Consider the following 19,092-nt stretch of genomic DNA (forward strand, 5'->3'; position numbering starts at 1 on the left):
ACTTTCCCGAAGGTATACCACCACCCCAGTAGCACTAAATGTTCTCTGCCTTTAATGTTCTTGCATATGACCCATTGACCAGTGATAACCTTTAAAATATTACAGAACGATTTTGTGCTAATTGTAATAGCTTCAGCCAATTACTTGGGGATTTAAGGAGCTAAAGCGCTGCATCAGATTGCCCAGTTGAATAAACCTGCACCCCGTGGCCTATCTTTGTTTCCCTCTTCCCATTTAGTTGCTAATATGTAACTCTTCACTCCAAGCCCATGTCCTGGAAGACCAAGATAAGGCAAGGCATGGTCTAGTTAATTTAAGGCACCAAGGCATTCCTCAGTATTCTTCATGGGGGGAGGGGTTGATCTAAACTCTGGACATCATCCAGGTTACTGACATGCTCTTTGTGTTCCTCAAAGCTACATGGGGCCAAAAAAAAAATTGAAATAAATTGTCTATATTTGACTACAGGAAATATCAAAATAATTACTATTCATATGTAGATGAGGCTGCACACCCGGAGAGCTCACCTACTACATTAGAGCCCTCGTCAACACAGGCGCTGTTTAGAGACTGAAAAGCACATCAGCACATTCATGCCAGTGCTACAGGCGACAGGAAGCAGCTTGATGCCTTACCCCCACCAACACTGGGACCAACAGACTTCTTTCTTTCATCTCCTCTGACTGCTCCCTCCCATTTCTCTGCCAGATGACTTCTCACATCCTGTCTATCAGGCTTCACTTATGGAGGAAAGCAGGTGGAGGTGGTGGTGGAGAGAGGGAGCTTGATCCACACACAGGATCCCCAAAGGGTTTCATCCATACCTTTTATGAGTTGAGAGCCCAGTTACTCTCAAAACACACTCCTACAGTTTTTGTAAGGAGTGTATAAAATGCAAACCTTCTCCAGAGACCTTGGTTCAATCTGTGTAACATTTTCAGCACCTCTGTATTTTCTTGGCGTACTGAAATGATGATAATATCCAAATGAAAGGAGCTGCTGTTTTCCCGGACTACATCACAGCCATCTAATCAAAAGAGGCAACAGCTTGAAATCAAAGACAAAGCAGTTATCAATTAAACTGTAGTTGATGCCCAGCATCTTAGTGCAACATTTTAGCAGAGCCAGCTTCATCTCTGATTATAGGATCAGGCAGCTGGCCCCGAGATGGATAGATGGTGGGTGCTTTGTGTGTGTGAATGTGCATAAAATGTGTGCACAAAGGAGGTGTACCCTGCATCGAGCTCCAGTCCTGAAACCCGGGCTCAGCTGGAGAGAGTTGTGACAGTACAGCTTTCGCCCAGCTGTCAGAGGCTTATCATGCAGCAGGGCAGAGAGGAGCAGCTCCGGCCCACTGCTGGGATTCGGGGGCCAAAAGCACATTATCCAGAGTGATTTTGCAAAATGGAACAAAAGCTCTGCTACTGCGAAAAGAGAAATGTCACAGCAGCGACTGTGGCATCACTGAGTCTCAGAGTTCCTGCTGTTTTCTGGGAATATCAGATTTGTCAAAACAGAGTCTCATTAAATCGTTTGATATGTTGTGGCAAAATATCAAACATGACACAAATGGAATGCTCCCATTAGTGACTGAAATGTTAATTTTGATCCCATTATAGTTGTGAAAAGATTCCAAAATTGTACCATTTCCCTGAACACTTCAGTTTTCCATTCCATTTTCCACACTTTTTACCTCCTCCTGTTGAAAGTGCTAGAACACTATGCATAAAAAAAAAAAAAACATGCATTCATCAGGTTTTCAGGACTTGATGCTACTCCTGACTGTCAGAACTCAGACCTGATAACACAAACTTCAGCCTGCGAGCCTTTTCCACAAAAGAAGGATTTTCTACAAACCAAGTGCTTGAACAACCCCAGTTCTGCTAGACTGATATCCTAAGGCAGGTATGACGACACTTATCATCATCCAGGGAACAAGCCTGGGCCTGGGGTTTCTATACTTTAGGGAATTTGCCTTTGCTTTGTTAACCTTGGCTCTACACACTTACTTTGGCAGCGTATTAAGGCAGAGAGAGGAAATCTTCAAACAGGGCTTCCCTTCTGTTTCCAAAGGGAAATTGAGGGCACTTCAGTGGGAAAGCATCTAAACTTCTGCCATGTTTTACTGTAACGCACAACAAACAATTTTCACTTGGTCAAGAAACAGTCTCAAAGTAATACTGTTGCCTCATATGACCTACATGACAAGACCATCAACAAGAAGATTGTCTATTTTTATGGCTGAGGACTGAACTGATTGGACTCACAGCCTGAGAAAAAAAAGCTGCTCAGTCTGGTGATGTGGTACATATTCATATTACAGTTATTAATCTTACATAGCCACAAATGGAAACATAATCTCCTCTCTGCATCCTGCAAACAACTGTGTTTTAAAATAAATATAGTATTTAATCGACTTTGCATCTTTCTTGGATGCGCTTTCAAAACAAATGCACATGCTGGCCGGATCACTATCTTTAGACACAAGGTGATGGTGATCACACCGCTTTTGTCCGCAGTGGCCACCAGAATGAACAAGACATAGAGGTTCCTTGTAACTACTTTAACATTTTATGTGACATACAATCACTACTAGGATAAAAAATCTATAAGACATTTCTGCTGCTCTGCTAAATCATTTAGGACTCTCTTCTGTCACTGTAGACAAGCAGAAGATGCTTTTCCAACTAAGCAAGGACTGTCTTTTTTCAGACAGTAATCTGACAGAAAGAAGAAACTGAAATAGAGACGAAGAGACCTAAAACGAAGAAACGTCGGCTGATAATTATCCAACATCTTGAGCCAAGGACACTCAAGGAGAAAGACAGAGAAGCCTTAATTGGTTAACTCAATAGCTAATTGATAAAACAACAATGAAATGTCTCATCAGCCTGTCTTTGCTTGCTTGCTTTGTAAAAAGAGCCAATCATTAATATCGGCGATTTCTTCAAGACGAATTACACTGGCTCAAGTCTGTTAAAAATGAATGTTTCCCCTCTCCAATGAGCACCGGTTGTTCACTTGTTCTGTCACTGCAGCACTCAGCACATATCATTTTACTTTAGTCATCCTTGCTCTTTACACACACACACACACATGAATGAACACATTTTGAGATCCATGTTGGCTTTTGTGTTGTAATAAACATAGCAAATTGGCATCTTATGGGTAATAAACATATCAAAGAGAGCTGTACTGCAGACCAGTGAGAACATTATGACTCAAAGTTAGTGACTAAGGACATACGGGACCAGTAAGCCACTTAAATCACTCTCCATCTAAAAAGATTAGCCTAAATTCTTTCTGTAATTCAGTTTTTCATCCTCAAAGTGAAGCAGCTGTTGTCCAGGAATAACTCATCTAATCAACTCCCTGATGTTTTCTCACAAAATATTTTTCCATAACAATAAAACCACTGCCTAATATTTCATTAGCTGCAGCACAGATGGACAGTGAGGAAAATGTAACACCTTAAAATGTCTTTCAAACACAACAACTGGCCGAGCTATATAATTTCCTGGAGCTCAAAACATACGTTATAAATATGATTCGTACTGCAGCTCCCAAGGACAGAGGAATGTTATACCCCCCAAGTAAAGTGTAGGGGAGACAGTTTCATTAATAACAGGGTTGAAACGCACAGAGAAACTGCAGAGTCATCATTTGTGCTATGATGGGGATATTATAGCACGCACAGTCCATATTAACCTGACAACTGCATGTAAGTGCACGCTCCACCTTACTTTTGTTTTGCTCTAGCACGCTATGGGGAGAAAGCTAATCCCCCCCTAACCTAGGATTAGACAGAAGGGCAAAACAGGAGAGATGGATTCAAGTATGCACTCAGTGTCACAGGCGATTACACACCGATAACATAGAAGATGTAGAAGAACTACACAGCAGAGGTTACTGCAAAAGAAAAAGGCTGAGAGGATTTATTAGGTCGAGATACTCAAAGTGACCTGAGCTTATCTTGTTTCATGAAACAGAAATAACAAACAAAACAGGTTTAGGTGGCTGTTGAAGACTTGCATTAAAAACTGAAAAGCAGAAACATTCCTCGCTGTTTCAAGGGCTGGCGTGTAAGAGAAAAACATCCTGGTCAGGAATTTGATCTGGTTGTGCAGACCCACTGCATTTTCATATGTACTTTATGTACCAAGCAAGTCTTACGATGCAAATAGGAAAACACAAGGATACCTTGGACATAGCTGCAGAATCTGACCTTCAAAAGTATAACATTTTTATGCACTGATCAATGATCCTTTGCTGCCTCTTTGTAGCCCAGCGAAAGAAAGAAAAAAAATGAGACGGCAGTGAGAAACAAAGGCCAAAGCAGTGTGTCTGTCAGTAGGAACATCCCTGATGCTGAGTGACTGGCTAGAGGCAGACAGGGATTCAGCTCCACAAACAACAGCTTGGGAATGCCAGGGCTTGTTGTGTGTGTTCAGGTAAGCTCACCTAAATGCACCTGAATTTTCAGGAGAAAAGGGGAGGGTTAAAGTCCAATGAAACACAGCAATTAACTGATTTAGAATGACAGGAGCAGCCCCCTCCCCACCAAACACACAAACAAACATCCAGATACTGATCTTGCACTAAACAGGTCACTTTCTAACTGACTGAAAGAGGTTGCTGGCCAACGCCTATCTCTTCTCGTCTGTCCCTGAATCTGCCGTCCAGGCGTAATGTTTTTCCAAAACAGAAAACAGACACCCAGAAAATGTATATGTATAATTTCAGCCCTCTGTGACTATTCTTTCAAAGCTCTGACGAGCTTGACAAATAGGGAGACGCACAAGCAGCTCTGACAAATAAGCCTGGCTATCTCATTTTTGATAAAAGCACCTTAAAAACTGTTGCAGAGGCACATGGTAGCAGCTTTCTGAAATTAAAAAAGAAACTAGAAGCAGAGGAGAAAATGTGCATAAAATCCATAAATGACATAAGCTTATAAAGCTATAGAACATTACAAAGAATGCAGAGTATAATTTTAAAGTGATTTCAAAAGCATTTCTATGTTTGTTCTATCACAACAGGGTTAAACATAGCAGTTTAACTCACACTGTGAGAATCCTCATGTCATGATGCATACTGGTTAAAAAGTGTAAGCATTTTGGGATGTGGCCTAATTGCCATGTTGTTAAAATTGACAGAGAGCCCATCTGCTGTCTTTACATAGCCAAGTTAATTGAGTGAAACAGCAACGTCTCTTCAGTTCAGAATTACATCAGCATAATTTATTCAGTTAACAAAACAATTCACTAGGCGTGTATCATGCTTTTTAGCAGTTTTTGTAAAATCATGAATATTTACAGCAAAGATTATTATTATTGTGTAAACTGGACCAGTCCAGCATAGATTTAAGTTTGGGCTCTGAACACTCCATTTACAGTGTAAATGACACGTCGAGCTGCAGATGCATCGCTGCCAAGAAGGATTCAACCCCTTGGCAACTCAATTTAGGAGAGCCAAGTCTGTGTCCTGTACCAAGACCATCCATCTATCAGGGAAACTAAGAACTCAGCTTCAACAGCTAAAACAACCTTGTGGTCAGATGTCAGACTGCCATAAGTATTTGGACTGGGCTTAATTAATGGCTTGGCATTTTCCATTCATTCCCCAACTGTGGAAAACATGCCAAGAGTAAATTAGCACTCTGCCCTGTAATGAGTGCAGGTTGTAAGTCACTTTATTTTTGGACTGACAATGAAGCCAGCAGAAATCCTGTAACAATAAGCTGTGTGAGGCACTGATCCCAGTACATTGAACTCATCTTTGAGCAGAGGCAAAGTGCAATCTGGTAATGTCAGGGGCTACAACTGGTGCTAAAATGATTAGTTATATTTATCAGCCAACCAACAGAAAAGCAATCTACAGTAAGAGACAATGGATACGTGTTGAAAGGTTTATCAGGCAAATGTTGCTATTCAGTGGTTTGCTGCTTATCTTTGTGTTTAGTTGGAAGCAACAAGCAATCTGATGTCCTCACTTTGTGCTGCATGGGGACTGTCTGTGTAATTTGCATATGTCAAGAATTGTTCATCCCATCTACTGCACACCTGGGAGGTTTTTTGTTGAAGTCCAAAGGAAGTGCATGGTTAAATCTGGTGCATATTGGACACATGAGTAGATTTAATGATCAATCAATTATTCTGAATGGAAAAACGGAATAATCATTTGCTGCAGCCCTGATTTTTGTCATGTCTATTGATATTGTATGTTTGTATTGTAAACACAAGGACCATCACACTAAAATACATATATATGCCCACAAATTCAGTTGCACATGATAATTAGTAGTCATGCATACGCTCTTGGCTGTGTACACTTTAATGGTTCATAACAGCTGTTGGCAAAAACCCCTGGAATCTAACTGAGCAGCTGCAACATGAAAAGTAACTTTTCACTCTACAAAAAAGATTGCCAAAATGCAGTTGGAAAATTTCCCAATGAACTTGAAGTAAGGAGGAGAGTATTTTCCACCACTGAACATGACAGAGTGCAGCTGTGTGCCAGTGTACACCATTCAACTCCTCCCCAACACCAATGTTCAAAGAGCTGGAGGCTCTGTCTGGGGATTTAGGGCAGCCACCAGCACAGCTTAAATCTTATTAAAAAATGTTCACTGACTGCCTCACAAGCTGCAGTGCAGCATGTGGCGAGTCCTTATGGATGGGTCATGCAACAAGACTCTTCATCAATTTGTTGAGCCATTTAGGTGTCACTATCAAGCACAATTCCCATGTCATGGGATGACATTTTAGAGATATGTGATGTCTCTGACCACAGCAATTTCATGCTTTGTTTCATCTGAGCACATAACTATGATTGAGGACAGAATAAGACATCTACTGATTTAAATCCTCTTAACAAGTCTGAAAGTAATGTAAAACTGTCAGGAGTGCTGAAAAAAAGGGAATCTAATTGCAAGTTCTGTAAGGCACAACTGTGAAATCAAGCATCAAGAAAGACTGACAGGGAAAGAAAGCGCAAAGATCCATGACAAATAACCCAATTGAGACAATAACAAATATCATTTGGATAGACCTCACTTAAAAACAAAGAGCTCTTCATAGACTCGCTTCTTGCCAGGATTTCAGGTACAGCACTTTCATTCAGCGTCACTACCTGATGAGGGCTTGTCCCCTGCATTTTAGTCATCACTCATTAGCACCCAATCCACCTGCTGGCATTGATGTTAACCTATCTATTATTCAGCCGAAGCCATAGATTAGTCCCGAGTCGAGGGATGAGAAAATGTGTACGGGGGCCCACTGAGGTGCTTGTGGGAAAAGTGGGCCCCTATTAGAGAGCTCCTTTGTGCTCACTCATCGCAGTTGAAGGGTAGCAAAAAGGACACACTGTCAGGCACGCTGCTTCTGCTAATCGGCAACACCGGCATGATTGCCTCAAACCACTAACTGAGCCTGTGCCTGATTACATATCTGCAGTGGAAGGAAGGTCCCCGCTAATTGTTCTACTAATTACTTACTTGCTAAATCAATCATTACTTTCTAAATCAGGAGGCCCTTGCATGGAAAAAATAATGGGTAGTGGGCGAGGAACTATAAGACTAGACCACGCTGTACTGCACGGTAAGACTAATACGAGGTTTGAAATAAAAGGTTAATAAGCGTGGGAGCTCTGACATTCAAATGTTTTGGCTGACCTACTGGTTGACTGGAAATCAACAGAGCATGACACAAACAGAAGTTAGCTATAAGTCGTATATATATTTTCCTCTTCTTCTTCTCGTTTACTGCAGTTTCTCAATTACTCATGCTGAAAAAATGGGAAACCGTGTGAAGTTATTGTTCTGGAAATCTCTCCCATCTGTGCACACAGCTTTTGCAGAGTAGAACTGCTAAATTAGCCACATTATGAGGCACATGAAAGCTTTTTCTTTTCCCCCTCCTTGAAGAAAATCAGAGTTTTGCAAAATTAAACTTGACACAGGCTAAACTAACTTCAGTGTTTCAGCCTCAAAAGTTAGCACTACAAAGACTCATTTCAACCTTAATGGCAAACCTTCCACATGGTGTAATTTCAAGAGGGTGTGTTTAAATGAAGGAACTTACCACTGTCCTCGATGGAGAAATAGAAGATATCGTTTGTGGCGTTGTCCCCATCTCTCAGAACATAGCATATGTTCATCTCGTCAATTTCAGCTGAAAAAGAAAAACGCACGTAAATATCCATTATTTCCTACTCATGAAGGTTTATATCAGTAATTGGGCTTAGATGACAAATGGGGAAATATCTTCAACTGGCTCCTGACAGACTATTTGTCCATAACTACTCCTGAGCCTTGCTATAAGAAGCAGACTGAGGCTGTGTGATGGAATGTGCTCACTGCATAGTGTCAGGGGAATCTGAAAGGAGAAACTGCCTGGTAACAAGGGCTGTATATCTATTAGACTCCTGAAAGACACAGAACATAAAGAATAGTTTGATTGTTTGCGCTCCATCACATTCGTCTGGTTGCCATCCTGACAGTGTGGTGCTAGATAGGGTTCTTTATAGTCCCGGATCTGAAAGATTCTGAAGTTACAGCCCTTGCTGTCTTCAATGTTTGATGTCAAAACATTTTCCTTCAAAGGGACCAAAGCATAAAAATGCATAGCCGCCGATTTCAAATGCCCAGAAGATAGTGTCTTTATTTACTGTCTGTTTACTCTTGTGAGAACTCCTGAAATATTGAACAGGCCTCTTGGGGAAAGCATCTCACGGCAACTCTGTAAATAAAGGCTGGGAATACATGGATATTGACTGTACACCGATGCTGCTACCCTGATACTTGACATTTACCAAGACACCTCTCTGGTCTGCTTGAAATATAACTTTTATACACATGTTTGCAAAGCCTGTGGTCTGCTGTGAGCACTATGCCAACCCCCTCCTTGTCTTATGTGAGAAATTATGACTCTGGACAATGTACAAATCACCACTAGTTCTCTTCCTAAGTGAAATGCACGTTGAAAAATGCACTCCTCTAGTGAGATCTGGTCAGCCTCAGGCACTGGCATACTTCATCTCTCTAAATAGGCAGTCTCTTGAGTGAAAACAAAAACCTTTATGCTTGAACTCAGCATTTTTCAGGCATCAGAGGAAAGTAAGTTTAGCAGAGTGAGTAAATGTAAAATGAGCTTGAGAGTGGGCTCAGGAGAATTAGAAATGGCCTTCAATGTGAGTTGCAGCACTACAGTACATATCTAACAAATTGCAAATGTGGTGAAAGGCAGCTCTCTTACCTTGTGTGAAGATGGTGATTGTGGCATTTCCTCTGCCGAGGTTGATTAGGTAGCCGTGTTCTGGGGCTACAGTAATCCTAAAGGTCACAGAACCCTGAATGCTGTCTCTGTCTTCTGCTTTAAGGGTCTTACTGGTGATCACAAACCCCAAGTGGCCAGTCTCAAGGACCCGCAGTGTTGAGGCACCCTTGTTCACCACAATCTGTGGAACCCCATTATCCACCGGGAGGACAGTAATCTTCATCACTTGAGGCTTTCGAGTTTCAAATAGTGTGTCTGGGAAGATGTAGAAGTCTGTGTGAGTGCCATCCGTGACAGTGAAGGAGAAGCTGTCCTCTGCACTCTCCGTGCCATCGTGCTTGTAGCTGATCATGTTCTCGTTCAGGTCCTGCTTTGTGAAGGAGGTGACAGGCCGGGTGTTGTTAAAGAGCAGGCGACCATGAACAGGGATTTGAGTGACTGTGAACTTCAAGAGGCGGTCAACGGTGTCTCTGTCCTCCACTGTTAACTCAAAAGGCGTGATGAGTTTGTTTTCTCCCTCGGTCACCACCAGGCCGTGTATCGTCACCACAGGCTTTTTATTGTCCACGTCGGTGATGGAAATGCGGAAGGTGCGGAACACAGGGTTGTAGCCGTCTGTCACTTCAAATTCAAAGCTGTCCATTTTCACCTCATCATCAGCAGTGTGGATGTAGAAGATTTTGTTGCCAGCCAGCTGCAGCTGAGTGAAGGATGAAATGGGCATCCCAGGTGTGTCTGTGCACTCCAGGTGTCCTCTCATTGGAGCTCTTGTGATTGTGAAAACCAAGTGTTCATCTGGGCTGTTGAGGTCACTGGTGCTTAGCAGGTCTGTTGTCAGACTAACCCTGCCTCCCTCTTTAAGTGATACACCTTTACTGATGACGTCTGGGAAAACCATGTCAATGCCACCCACCGTGACATAGAAGTATCTGTCGATCAAAGGGTTGATGCCATCTGTCACATCAAATTTGATAAGGTCACGAATCCCCTCTTGCCCATTATGGATGTATATAATCAAATCCTGATCTACTTCATTTTGAGTAAAGTTCATCCCGACTGTGATATTTTGCAATGTCCCAGAGGGCGTTGTCCTCTGTAAATACCCCTGTCCAGGCCCATAGCGAATAATGTAAGTCAGTGTGCTATCCTCAGAGTCCAGATCAGTCGCTTTCAAAACGTTGCTGTTTATGACTTTCACGTCACCTATCTCAACTTCAAGGCCATCATTGATTGCCATCCTCGGGGTCTCGTCATCCACAGGGATAATCATAACTATTACTGTTTTCTCTACACTGAACTTTCCGTCTGTGAGAACAATATCAAAGCTGTCCTCTGTGGTCTCTGAGTCATCATGCTCATACACAATGCTGGAGGCCTCCCGGATTTGATCCAAGGTGAAGTTAGAGATAGGTACAGTCCCGGTGGTGAGCTGATTGAGAATAAATCCGTGCTTGGGGGGTTTGGTGATAATGAATGTGAGCTGATCAGAGGGGAGATCTGCATCAGCACCATTCAGAATGGGAGTGTCGATGACTATGTTCATGCCCTCCATCACCACAAACTCTCTCATGTAAATCTCTGGCTTTTCATCATTAGAGGGGATTATGGAGATAGGGAAAAAGTGCCTTTCAGAGAAATTGATGCCATCAGAGCATCTGAATGTAAACCTGTCCTCCACTGGTTCGACTCCTTTGTGAATGCTTTGAACATAGTAAATGTGATTCTGTCTGATGTCCTTGATGGTGAAAGCACTTATAGCTGTACCGGACCTGGATTTCTCTGAGCCGGGGGCAGGGGAGACATTTTCCACATACCCTGAAGTCGGCTGTACAATGATTGTACAGAGGAGGTCATCGTTGGGGGTGTCGACATCATCAGTGCTAATATGAAGAATCTGGATTACATTCTTCTCTCCCTCAACAACAGTGAACTGCGGACCCACAAAGACCTCTGGAGCCTGGCTGTCCAGGGGAAGAATAGTCACATGTACTCTGACACCTGTGATTTTATTTCCTCCCACAGTCCACTCATCAGACATGTCCGTCAAAGTGAGATTGAAAAAGTCCTCCTTTGTTGTCAAGCCTATCTCCCCGCTGGTATGAGCATAGACCACAAGGCCATTTATAATATCAGCCTGGGTGAATGTCCGGGAGGGGACACCTCTCACCAGAATTTCACCTAATGATGGCGGGTCCTCCACAATGAAGGTCAGACGAAGGTCATCCGTGTCCTCATCTCTTCCCTGAATGACATTACTTGTGATTTCTGTTGCTCCATTTTCCAGCACATCTATATAAGAGCCAATCGTACCAGCTGGGAGACTGAGAGTTGGAGTCTCATCATCAACTGGCTTTACACTAATCTTTATAGTGATTGGGACAACGTGGACCCCATCACTGACATCTATTTGTACTGAATCGAATGTGGATTCATCCCCATTATGTACATATGAAATTCTTTCATTTGTAATATCCTCCAGGCTGAAAGTGTTTCCTTTAGTCATAACAGTGAATGTATACAGGATCTGGCCATGCAGTGGAGGCTGAGTAACAGTGAAGGATATTTGTTGGCGTTCTGTGTCTGTGTCTGAGGTGTCAAGCTCTGCACTTCTAATGATATGTGTGCCGCGCTCGAGCACAGTAAATCCAGAGTTTGTTATTTGAGGCGGCTTGTTGTCCACAGGCTTCAAAAGTATAGTGAAAACTCCTTCGACAGTATTTCCAGAAACATCCTCCACAGTGTACCTGAACTGTAAAACATGAGTGGTAATTCCGAGCTCAAGATCAGGCGGTTTGTACGCTATTTTATGGTGATTAATTTGTGCCTGCGTGAAAGTTGTGACCTCAGTGTTTGGCTTCTCAGTTAATACCAGTGCTCCCAGTACAACAGGGCTATTCTCATCTGTGTCCGTCGGAGGCTGAATGATTGTGTATTTGAGATCCCGATCCTCTGAATCCAGGTCAGTGTAACGGAGGAATTTCTTTCGGAAGTAAGTAAGCTGATACTCGTGCACAGTCATTTGTAGAGTCGTGCCAGGGAAGAGCTCAGGCGGGAGGTCGTCGACAGGGAGAATTTTGATAATGAACGAGCTCTCGCCTGATTGGTTTGGTGGGTCATTGTCATCTTGTACTCTAAACACAAACTGATCCATTACTGTGCTGGTGCTGTGAGGCCCGATGTGCTTGTAAAACAGTTTACCATCAATAATATCCTGCTGCAGCCATTCAGTCACTACTTTCTCATACACCTCATCTTCTGTATTAAACTTCCAGGTTGATGGGTCCTCAGGGGCCTCAGACTGACGCAGCAACACCTGCCCAATTGTGGAAAAGGGAGCCTCTATTGTGAATTTAATTGAGGAATCCTCTGAGTCGATGTCTGCCGCACTGAGCATAAGGGAGGAGATTGGCATCATTTGGTTTTTGAATAAAACCAAACCAGTGTTGGCGTTGATTATCGGAGGCTCGTCATCAGTTGGCACAACAGTGATGGGAAACAGAAACTCCACCTCATTTGTGCCATCTGTCATCCTGAAAATAATATTATCACTGTATGTGTCACTGCCATCGTGTTGATAAATGACAGCTCCAGCATCGAGGTCACCCGGGGTGAAAAATTTCCTACTCGAGCCCAGAACGGTTAATTCTCCATGCCTTAGTCCTGCGATAACAGTGATTTTGACTTTGTCTAAATTGTCTTCGTCGCTGATTTCCAGAGTCTGTGAAGTGGACAGAGGCCTGGACTGACCCTCATATAGCAACTGGCCTGTATTCCTAGTCACCACAGGCGCCAACGTGTTCATAGGCTTAACAACAATCATGAAAGCAAAAGGGTCTGACACAGCCCCCTCTGTGTCCACAACCTCGAACTCAATCTGGAAAATCCGCTCAGTGTCTGAGTCCACAGCAGGGGGTTTGTAGGCGATTTTCAGGTCTTTGAGGTCTCCTTGGTAGAATGAGGTTATTGGTAAATTCCTATCATCTGTGCTCACTATGTAGCCCTCCTCAAAGGACAGGCTGGATGTGATGTTGAAAATTAATTCGTCAGGATTAGACTCGACATCCTCTGCAGCCAGCATGTCCATGGTTATCGCTGTCATTACAAACTGGTCCACTTCCATCATCATCATAGCAACAAAGCTGGGTTTGGGGGCCGTGTTGTCCTCTCCTTCTCTGATCCTCACCAAAATTTGGAAAAATTCCTGCTTGATCAAATTGCCTTCCTTATCATGCAACTCCACCAGCATAGGAATGTAATCTCTGTTTGGAGACTTCAAAGCAAAAGTGTGCTGATAACGGATGTTCATTTTAATAAATTCATCACAGTCCACCATTGTTCCAAGGCTGTCCTCGTCCACAAGTTTCCCATACCTGGGCAGCACGCTGCCACTGGAGAGAGAGGCTATTTTGCATTGTTGTGCACTTCTATCATAAGTGAATTCTAAAATTCTTCTATCAATTGGGTTACTTGTACCGAGCAATTTCTCAACAGTGAGTGGCATGTTTTTGGTCAACACTTCCAGCTGTGTGAAAATGACTTCCACCTCCATCATAAAAGGGATTATAATGGTATCCGATTGGGTGTCATACCTGAGTTGTAATCTCACTCTATCCCTTGGAGGACTCCTGGAACCAAAGTGAGAATACTTCACGTCGTTGGGGCCAAATTCACAGGGAAACTTTTTCGGAGACAGGTGTCCTGGCCTTTGAGACAGGGGGTCATTGTCCAGGACTGTTATGCTGCATCTATCACCGGGCTGAACTTGGATCACCAAATCGTTGATGGGATCAATGAAGACTGATCTCCCGAAAGGCACGCGGATCCCATTATTGGCAACCAATATCGTGTCCTCTGACGGCTCGGACCTCAGGGCGTACGATAATCCATAGCTGTCAAAAACCTGCGCGGCTGCATCACCTGTCAGAATCACGGCCAGCAGAACGAAAGCAGCGCCGGTCCCGTGCAGATGCGGGTGAATAATCCAAGCCATTTGTATTGTGGAACCGCAGAGAAGACACGCTGAACTTTGCGCATACACGCTTGTAAACTAAGTGCGGCGGTTAAAGTTGCAAGAATATGAAATCAGAGTTGGATGATATCACGCACCTACGGACACCAAGGTGCACCATTCTCTCGCAGCAGCAGCACACTGATAACCTAAACTTCATACTCCTGCTTTGCCGGAGTAAGGAGAGTTACGCCCTCCTCTCAGCCGATTGGTTCATATCCCTGCTGGAATGCGTTTGTCAGGTTTTAAATGGATGTGGCTGGTGTCATTCTGGCCAGACAAAACGATGCCTCGTGGGTTGGACCTCGTCAGGGTGAATAAGGTAAGACAAAGACGGATAAGGTGATGTTTGGGCACAAATCAAAGATTTTCTAGTGTGCGGTGTGCGCAGGAATATGTTCGAAATACTTCATTTTGCTTTGCAAAAGCAGGACAGATCTCTCTGTTAGATGCTGTTTTAGAAAATGATCTACATTTGTTCTCCAATCAAAGCAATTCACTCGCTCAAGACCATTCCTGGAAATGAGAAGAAGCAATCAGAAGTGCAGCTGTGTATAAGAGTCCTTCTGGTATTCTGACTGGAGAAAAGCTTTGTCTCCCTCTCGTGGTTTGCGTTGCGGAGAGCTCTACATCATCAGCAGTCATCACACCCTGCCTTCGGTGTGTAGGCACATTTTCCACCTTCTTTTTTCCTTCTGTCGTGAAGTTATTTGATTTCATTGCATGTGCAGTGCCACTTCAGTAGGCTATAAAATGCTGTGACAAGTCCCTGTAGACATTTGCCTCTGTGTGTGAGGTGGTTTGGTCTGTCTGCAGTCACACACACACACCAGAGCTGATGGAGAGGAAGCACTGCGGGAGTTGAACTGTGTCCACTGTCAGGCGATGTAGCAAATCAATGTTGCCACATGACCCTGCGGAACTGCCCACAATCCACTCTAAAAGCATGTGCCAAAAGTTCCACTTATCATCCGGTGACATTGTCCCATTTCATGCTGTGCTGCTCTCTCATCACACAGGTCCTTCATGTGTCAGAGCAGAGCATTCTCCTCCGACTGCTGACAAGCCCAGTCATGATCCGGCTTCTCTCTGCAGCCACTCATCTGAAGAACCAGATGAGCCAGAACCAGCGTTGATTAAGAGGACCTTTAGACATATACTGTGCAACACTGCAAGGCCAAATGACTCAATTATATCAAAAAGAGGTTTGCTTTTGGCACGGTGAACATCACCGCACATCCAGGTGAGCATCGCAGATTGAATAGATGTAGATATTTGTCTGTGGGGGGCTCTGGAAATGTGGAAAGGGAGCCATGCAAATTCTATACTGTCTTATTAGGTTCCTTTATGTTGTTTTGTACTGTTTTCATATCAACATACAATGTCGGCAAATTGGAAAAAGTAAATTGTTTTCCCAAACACATATTCTCATAGTACATAGCTGCAGGTACATCTGTTTATCGTGTTTGATTTACCCCACTGCCTTTGTATATATTAGATGTACACACATTGGCCCATACCTATGCTTCCCTGTCAATGTGTGGCATCCCTGGAGCCTTATACTGCCTGGAAGAATTTGACTTCAACTGTGCTTAGTCCCCTCTGATCCCTTTGAGATAGTTTTCATTCCATCCACAAGTCGTCGGTGCAGCCAGTGTGTCTCCACCTGCCTGTAGTTGCGCATTAATAACATACAAACTGCCTCACAGCTGGCATGTGTTGAAATCGGTACACAGTAGCTGCCATAACAAACTGTGCAGTTGAGTTGCACTGGACACTGTTGACAGGGTCCAATTATAAATATAGCCAAGCAAACTGCAAGGCAAAGCCCCCAGGCCTTGACAGCTCCTAGTTACAAGAGAAAATGAAAAAGAAGATGAATAGAACTTTCTGACAGCAGCGACGGCAGAGAGGGAATTGGATCATACCAAAACCTTCAGGCTTATTTTTGAGGAGAGTGGAAGTTTGATGATATACTGTCATATCACATTTAAATCAAATTTATTGTAAATGACCAATCCTTCTTAAAAGATAGAACTGTCAGTCTATAAAGGTGAGAGGATTCTAATCTCACCCCTGATGTGCGGGTGATTTATTGTGCATGGTGTAGATGGTGCTTCAGCTGAGATACTGATTTTCAGCTCACGTTTGAATGTGCATGTTTGAATGTGAATGTTAATCAAAATAACACTGATGATTTTAGTTTGCTCATTTATTTAAAGTTTTGTCCTTACTCATTAAGATATAGAATAAATAATCAAGGTTGTTTGTTCAGGAGCTCATCTAGTTCTTCGTCTTCTGTGGCTGATAACAGCCATTACTCAGTTTCGATTTGTTTTTTGAGGACAGTGCCGACAGCTAAATATGCACAAACCAGCTTTTTCAACTGCCAAGAAGAAAACAATAAAAAGCATATTTACAATGTATACATATCTAAAAATATCCTGTTTTGCCTGTCCTTTACAGCTGGGATAACTTTCATTTTGGTCTCAGCTGACTGTCCTGTCATCACCACACACACACAGACAGACCAAACACTGGGAAGCTTGCATTCCCTGCTGTCAGTGACACCGCTGTTGTTGTAACTGAGTTAACAGAGATACAAATCATGTAAGGTGCCTTGAGCTCTGAGAGGTGACATCACTGAGTCAACCTGATACAGGGATAATGCGGTGCTGCAGGGTGGGCCAGCTGTGTTCAGCTTGAGGTCAAACTGCAGCCAAACAAACTCCTAACAATCATTGTTTTTTGTTTCTACATCATTATACTGTCTTTATTCACTGTAACAACAGTTGCAGTTGTTTATTGTTATGCATGCTTATATCATATTTCAATATTTAGTCCAGTTTACATGAAACTGAGGCTGGAAAATAGCCATAATGTGGGCTGTCTGTGTTAAATAAATCAGTAAACAATATGGTATATACAATTCTTTACATCGCTGCCAATTATGTTTCTGCATTATGCAAAGCTACACAAAATCAGTCTTGTCATTATTAATATTACCACTGCTTGTTCTGTACATATAGTAGTGACAGCAGTGTTCATCTCCCTAGAAATACTTCTGTGTTACCATGCTGTTTGTCAGTGTTGCCAAAGTGACTCCGTCCTAACAATTGCTCCGACTTATCAGGACTATTTCTGCTGGGGGTTAGTCCCAAGTGACAATACAACCCCGGCCTCACTGATCTCATTAGGGCTATTTTAGTCCATTACGTCTCTGTCAGGGACAATTCTTCTGATGGTTGAAGCAGGAATGGTGGCAGCAGCTATACTCTGAAGTCATTCCCTACAAAAGTAAATTGTGTAACCCATAGAAACACGATGCACAGCCAGCCAGCAGCCAAATCCATCTTCCCCACCTTACGTTACTCCTGGGATAATACAGAACTAAAAAGGCAGCAGAACCAGTCAAGTTTAATCATATTCTTTATTTGTGCTCCTAAATTCCCCAGGGCTGCGTGGACCCATGTGTTAAGACTATAATGTATGGTCAGAGCAAAGATACCGCTTACAAAACAAGTCGAGTTGGGTTTATTTACAGCATGCTTTTAACAAATGGGTTCATCGGTGGGCTTTGCAGGAACAAACAAGACAAAAATAGATGAAACCCAAGGACAATCAAAACAAGAGAAGAACGAGTTTCAAGAACAGGGATGCAAATCTATACGTGTGTGTATTTTGTGTGTGTGTGTATAAGGACAAATTGCAGCAATATGTGAAGTCTGGCCACATATTGACCTCCACTTAAAGCTGGACATATCCTCAGAATTTAGCGTGTTATCTTCATAAGGCACAACTTAAATCCCAGAATGAAATGGAGCTAATGTCACTAATGTATTGCCATTCAAACATAAAATGTTTGAATTCCTTTTTCAAACATCAAGAATATTTTTTGATGAGTATGATGTTTGCTTAGTTGAGAAGATGGAATTTGATAGCTATTAATTCCATGTTAATTCTGGAACACTGGTGAAAAAACTGGTGAAGACTTCAAATGAATCCAATAATGAAACATTTGTCATTATCTACTCACCCCAATATCATTGAAAAGACAGGTTACATTTCACTTAAGAATGTTTGCAGGCCTACCAGTGGATGAAAACATGAAAATGTGAATCAAGGATTGTGGTTACTGTGTGATGTTGCATACAGACCAGTGTGTTAAAGACAAAAATCTGGCTGTGAAATGTGGCAAAAACATGAATGCCTGTTTCACTCCTTTCTTCAGACCCTCATTGTCAAACTGAGAGTTTCTTATTTTTGTCCCATTTGATGATCTTTGCATATAGAAATTAACTGGCTGTGATGTAAAATTTGCAATCACTTATCATGTTATTTTTAAACAATGTAAATTACTGAGTCTGCAGGATGTTATGTTAGATTTGATGGTACAAAAAATGTATTTTATGTGTGTTGTCTAGAACAGGCGCTGGTTTTCCAAAAGCTGTTAAAACTATAAAACGTTATAAAATGATTTTAACTAGTGCCAAGAAATGTGTTATTTGACATGCAGTCACAACCTAGCACAGAGGTTTAACACAAAATCACTCTGGGTCGGTACCAAATCAAGGTTCCTGTGTGTCAGCAATTAACTGCTTGATGTAGTTGCACTCTTGTAAGGACACCATGTTACAGGGAGATTTTAATGAAGTACGATGTGTAAAGCTGTGCCCAAAATCCTCTAACAGCGCAAAAGCAATTGTAGGGGCACCAGGGCACTGTCAAAACTGCCTTCATTATATTCCAACTAACCTGACTGATGCAGTAGCAGCTGAGGACACAAGTACAGGCCAACCAGCAGACATT

General features: G+C 42.6%; 1 protein-coding gene and 1 long non-coding RNA gene across 2 annotated transcripts in view; one reads left to right on the forward strand and one right to left on the reverse strand.

Annotated features, from left to right (window-relative positions):
- frem2b (FRAS1 related extracellular matrix 2b) overlaps positions 1 to 14,265 on the reverse strand; it is a 56,029-nt gene extending 41,764 nt beyond the window's left edge. Inside the window, exons 1-2 of the mRNA XM_037079636.1 lie at positions 9,255 to 14,265; positions 8,082 to 8,171 (exon numbers count right to left, since the gene is read on the reverse strand). Coding sequence (XP_036935531.1) covers positions 8,082 to 8,171; positions 9,255 to 14,265 — 5,101 coding nt within the window. The remainder of the gene's footprint in view (positions 1 to 8,081; positions 8,172 to 9,254) is intronic.
- On the forward strand, positions 14,265 to 18,771 carry LOC119009220. Its single transcript, XR_005071659.1, has 4 exons — positions 14,265 to 14,605; positions 14,776 to 14,943; positions 15,303 to 15,526; positions 16,750 to 18,771. It is a non-coding gene; the product is annotated as an uncharacterized LOC119009220 (long non-coding RNA).
- The last annotated feature ends 321 nt before the right edge of the window (positions 18,772 to 19,092 follow it).

This window comes from Acanthopagrus latus, chromosome 2 (assembly GCF_904848185.1).
Source record: "Acanthopagrus latus isolate v.2019 chromosome 2, fAcaLat1.1, whole genome shotgun sequence".
NCBI classification, from domain to species: domain Eukaryota; kingdom Metazoa; phylum Chordata; class Actinopteri; order Spariformes; family Sparidae; genus Acanthopagrus; species Acanthopagrus latus.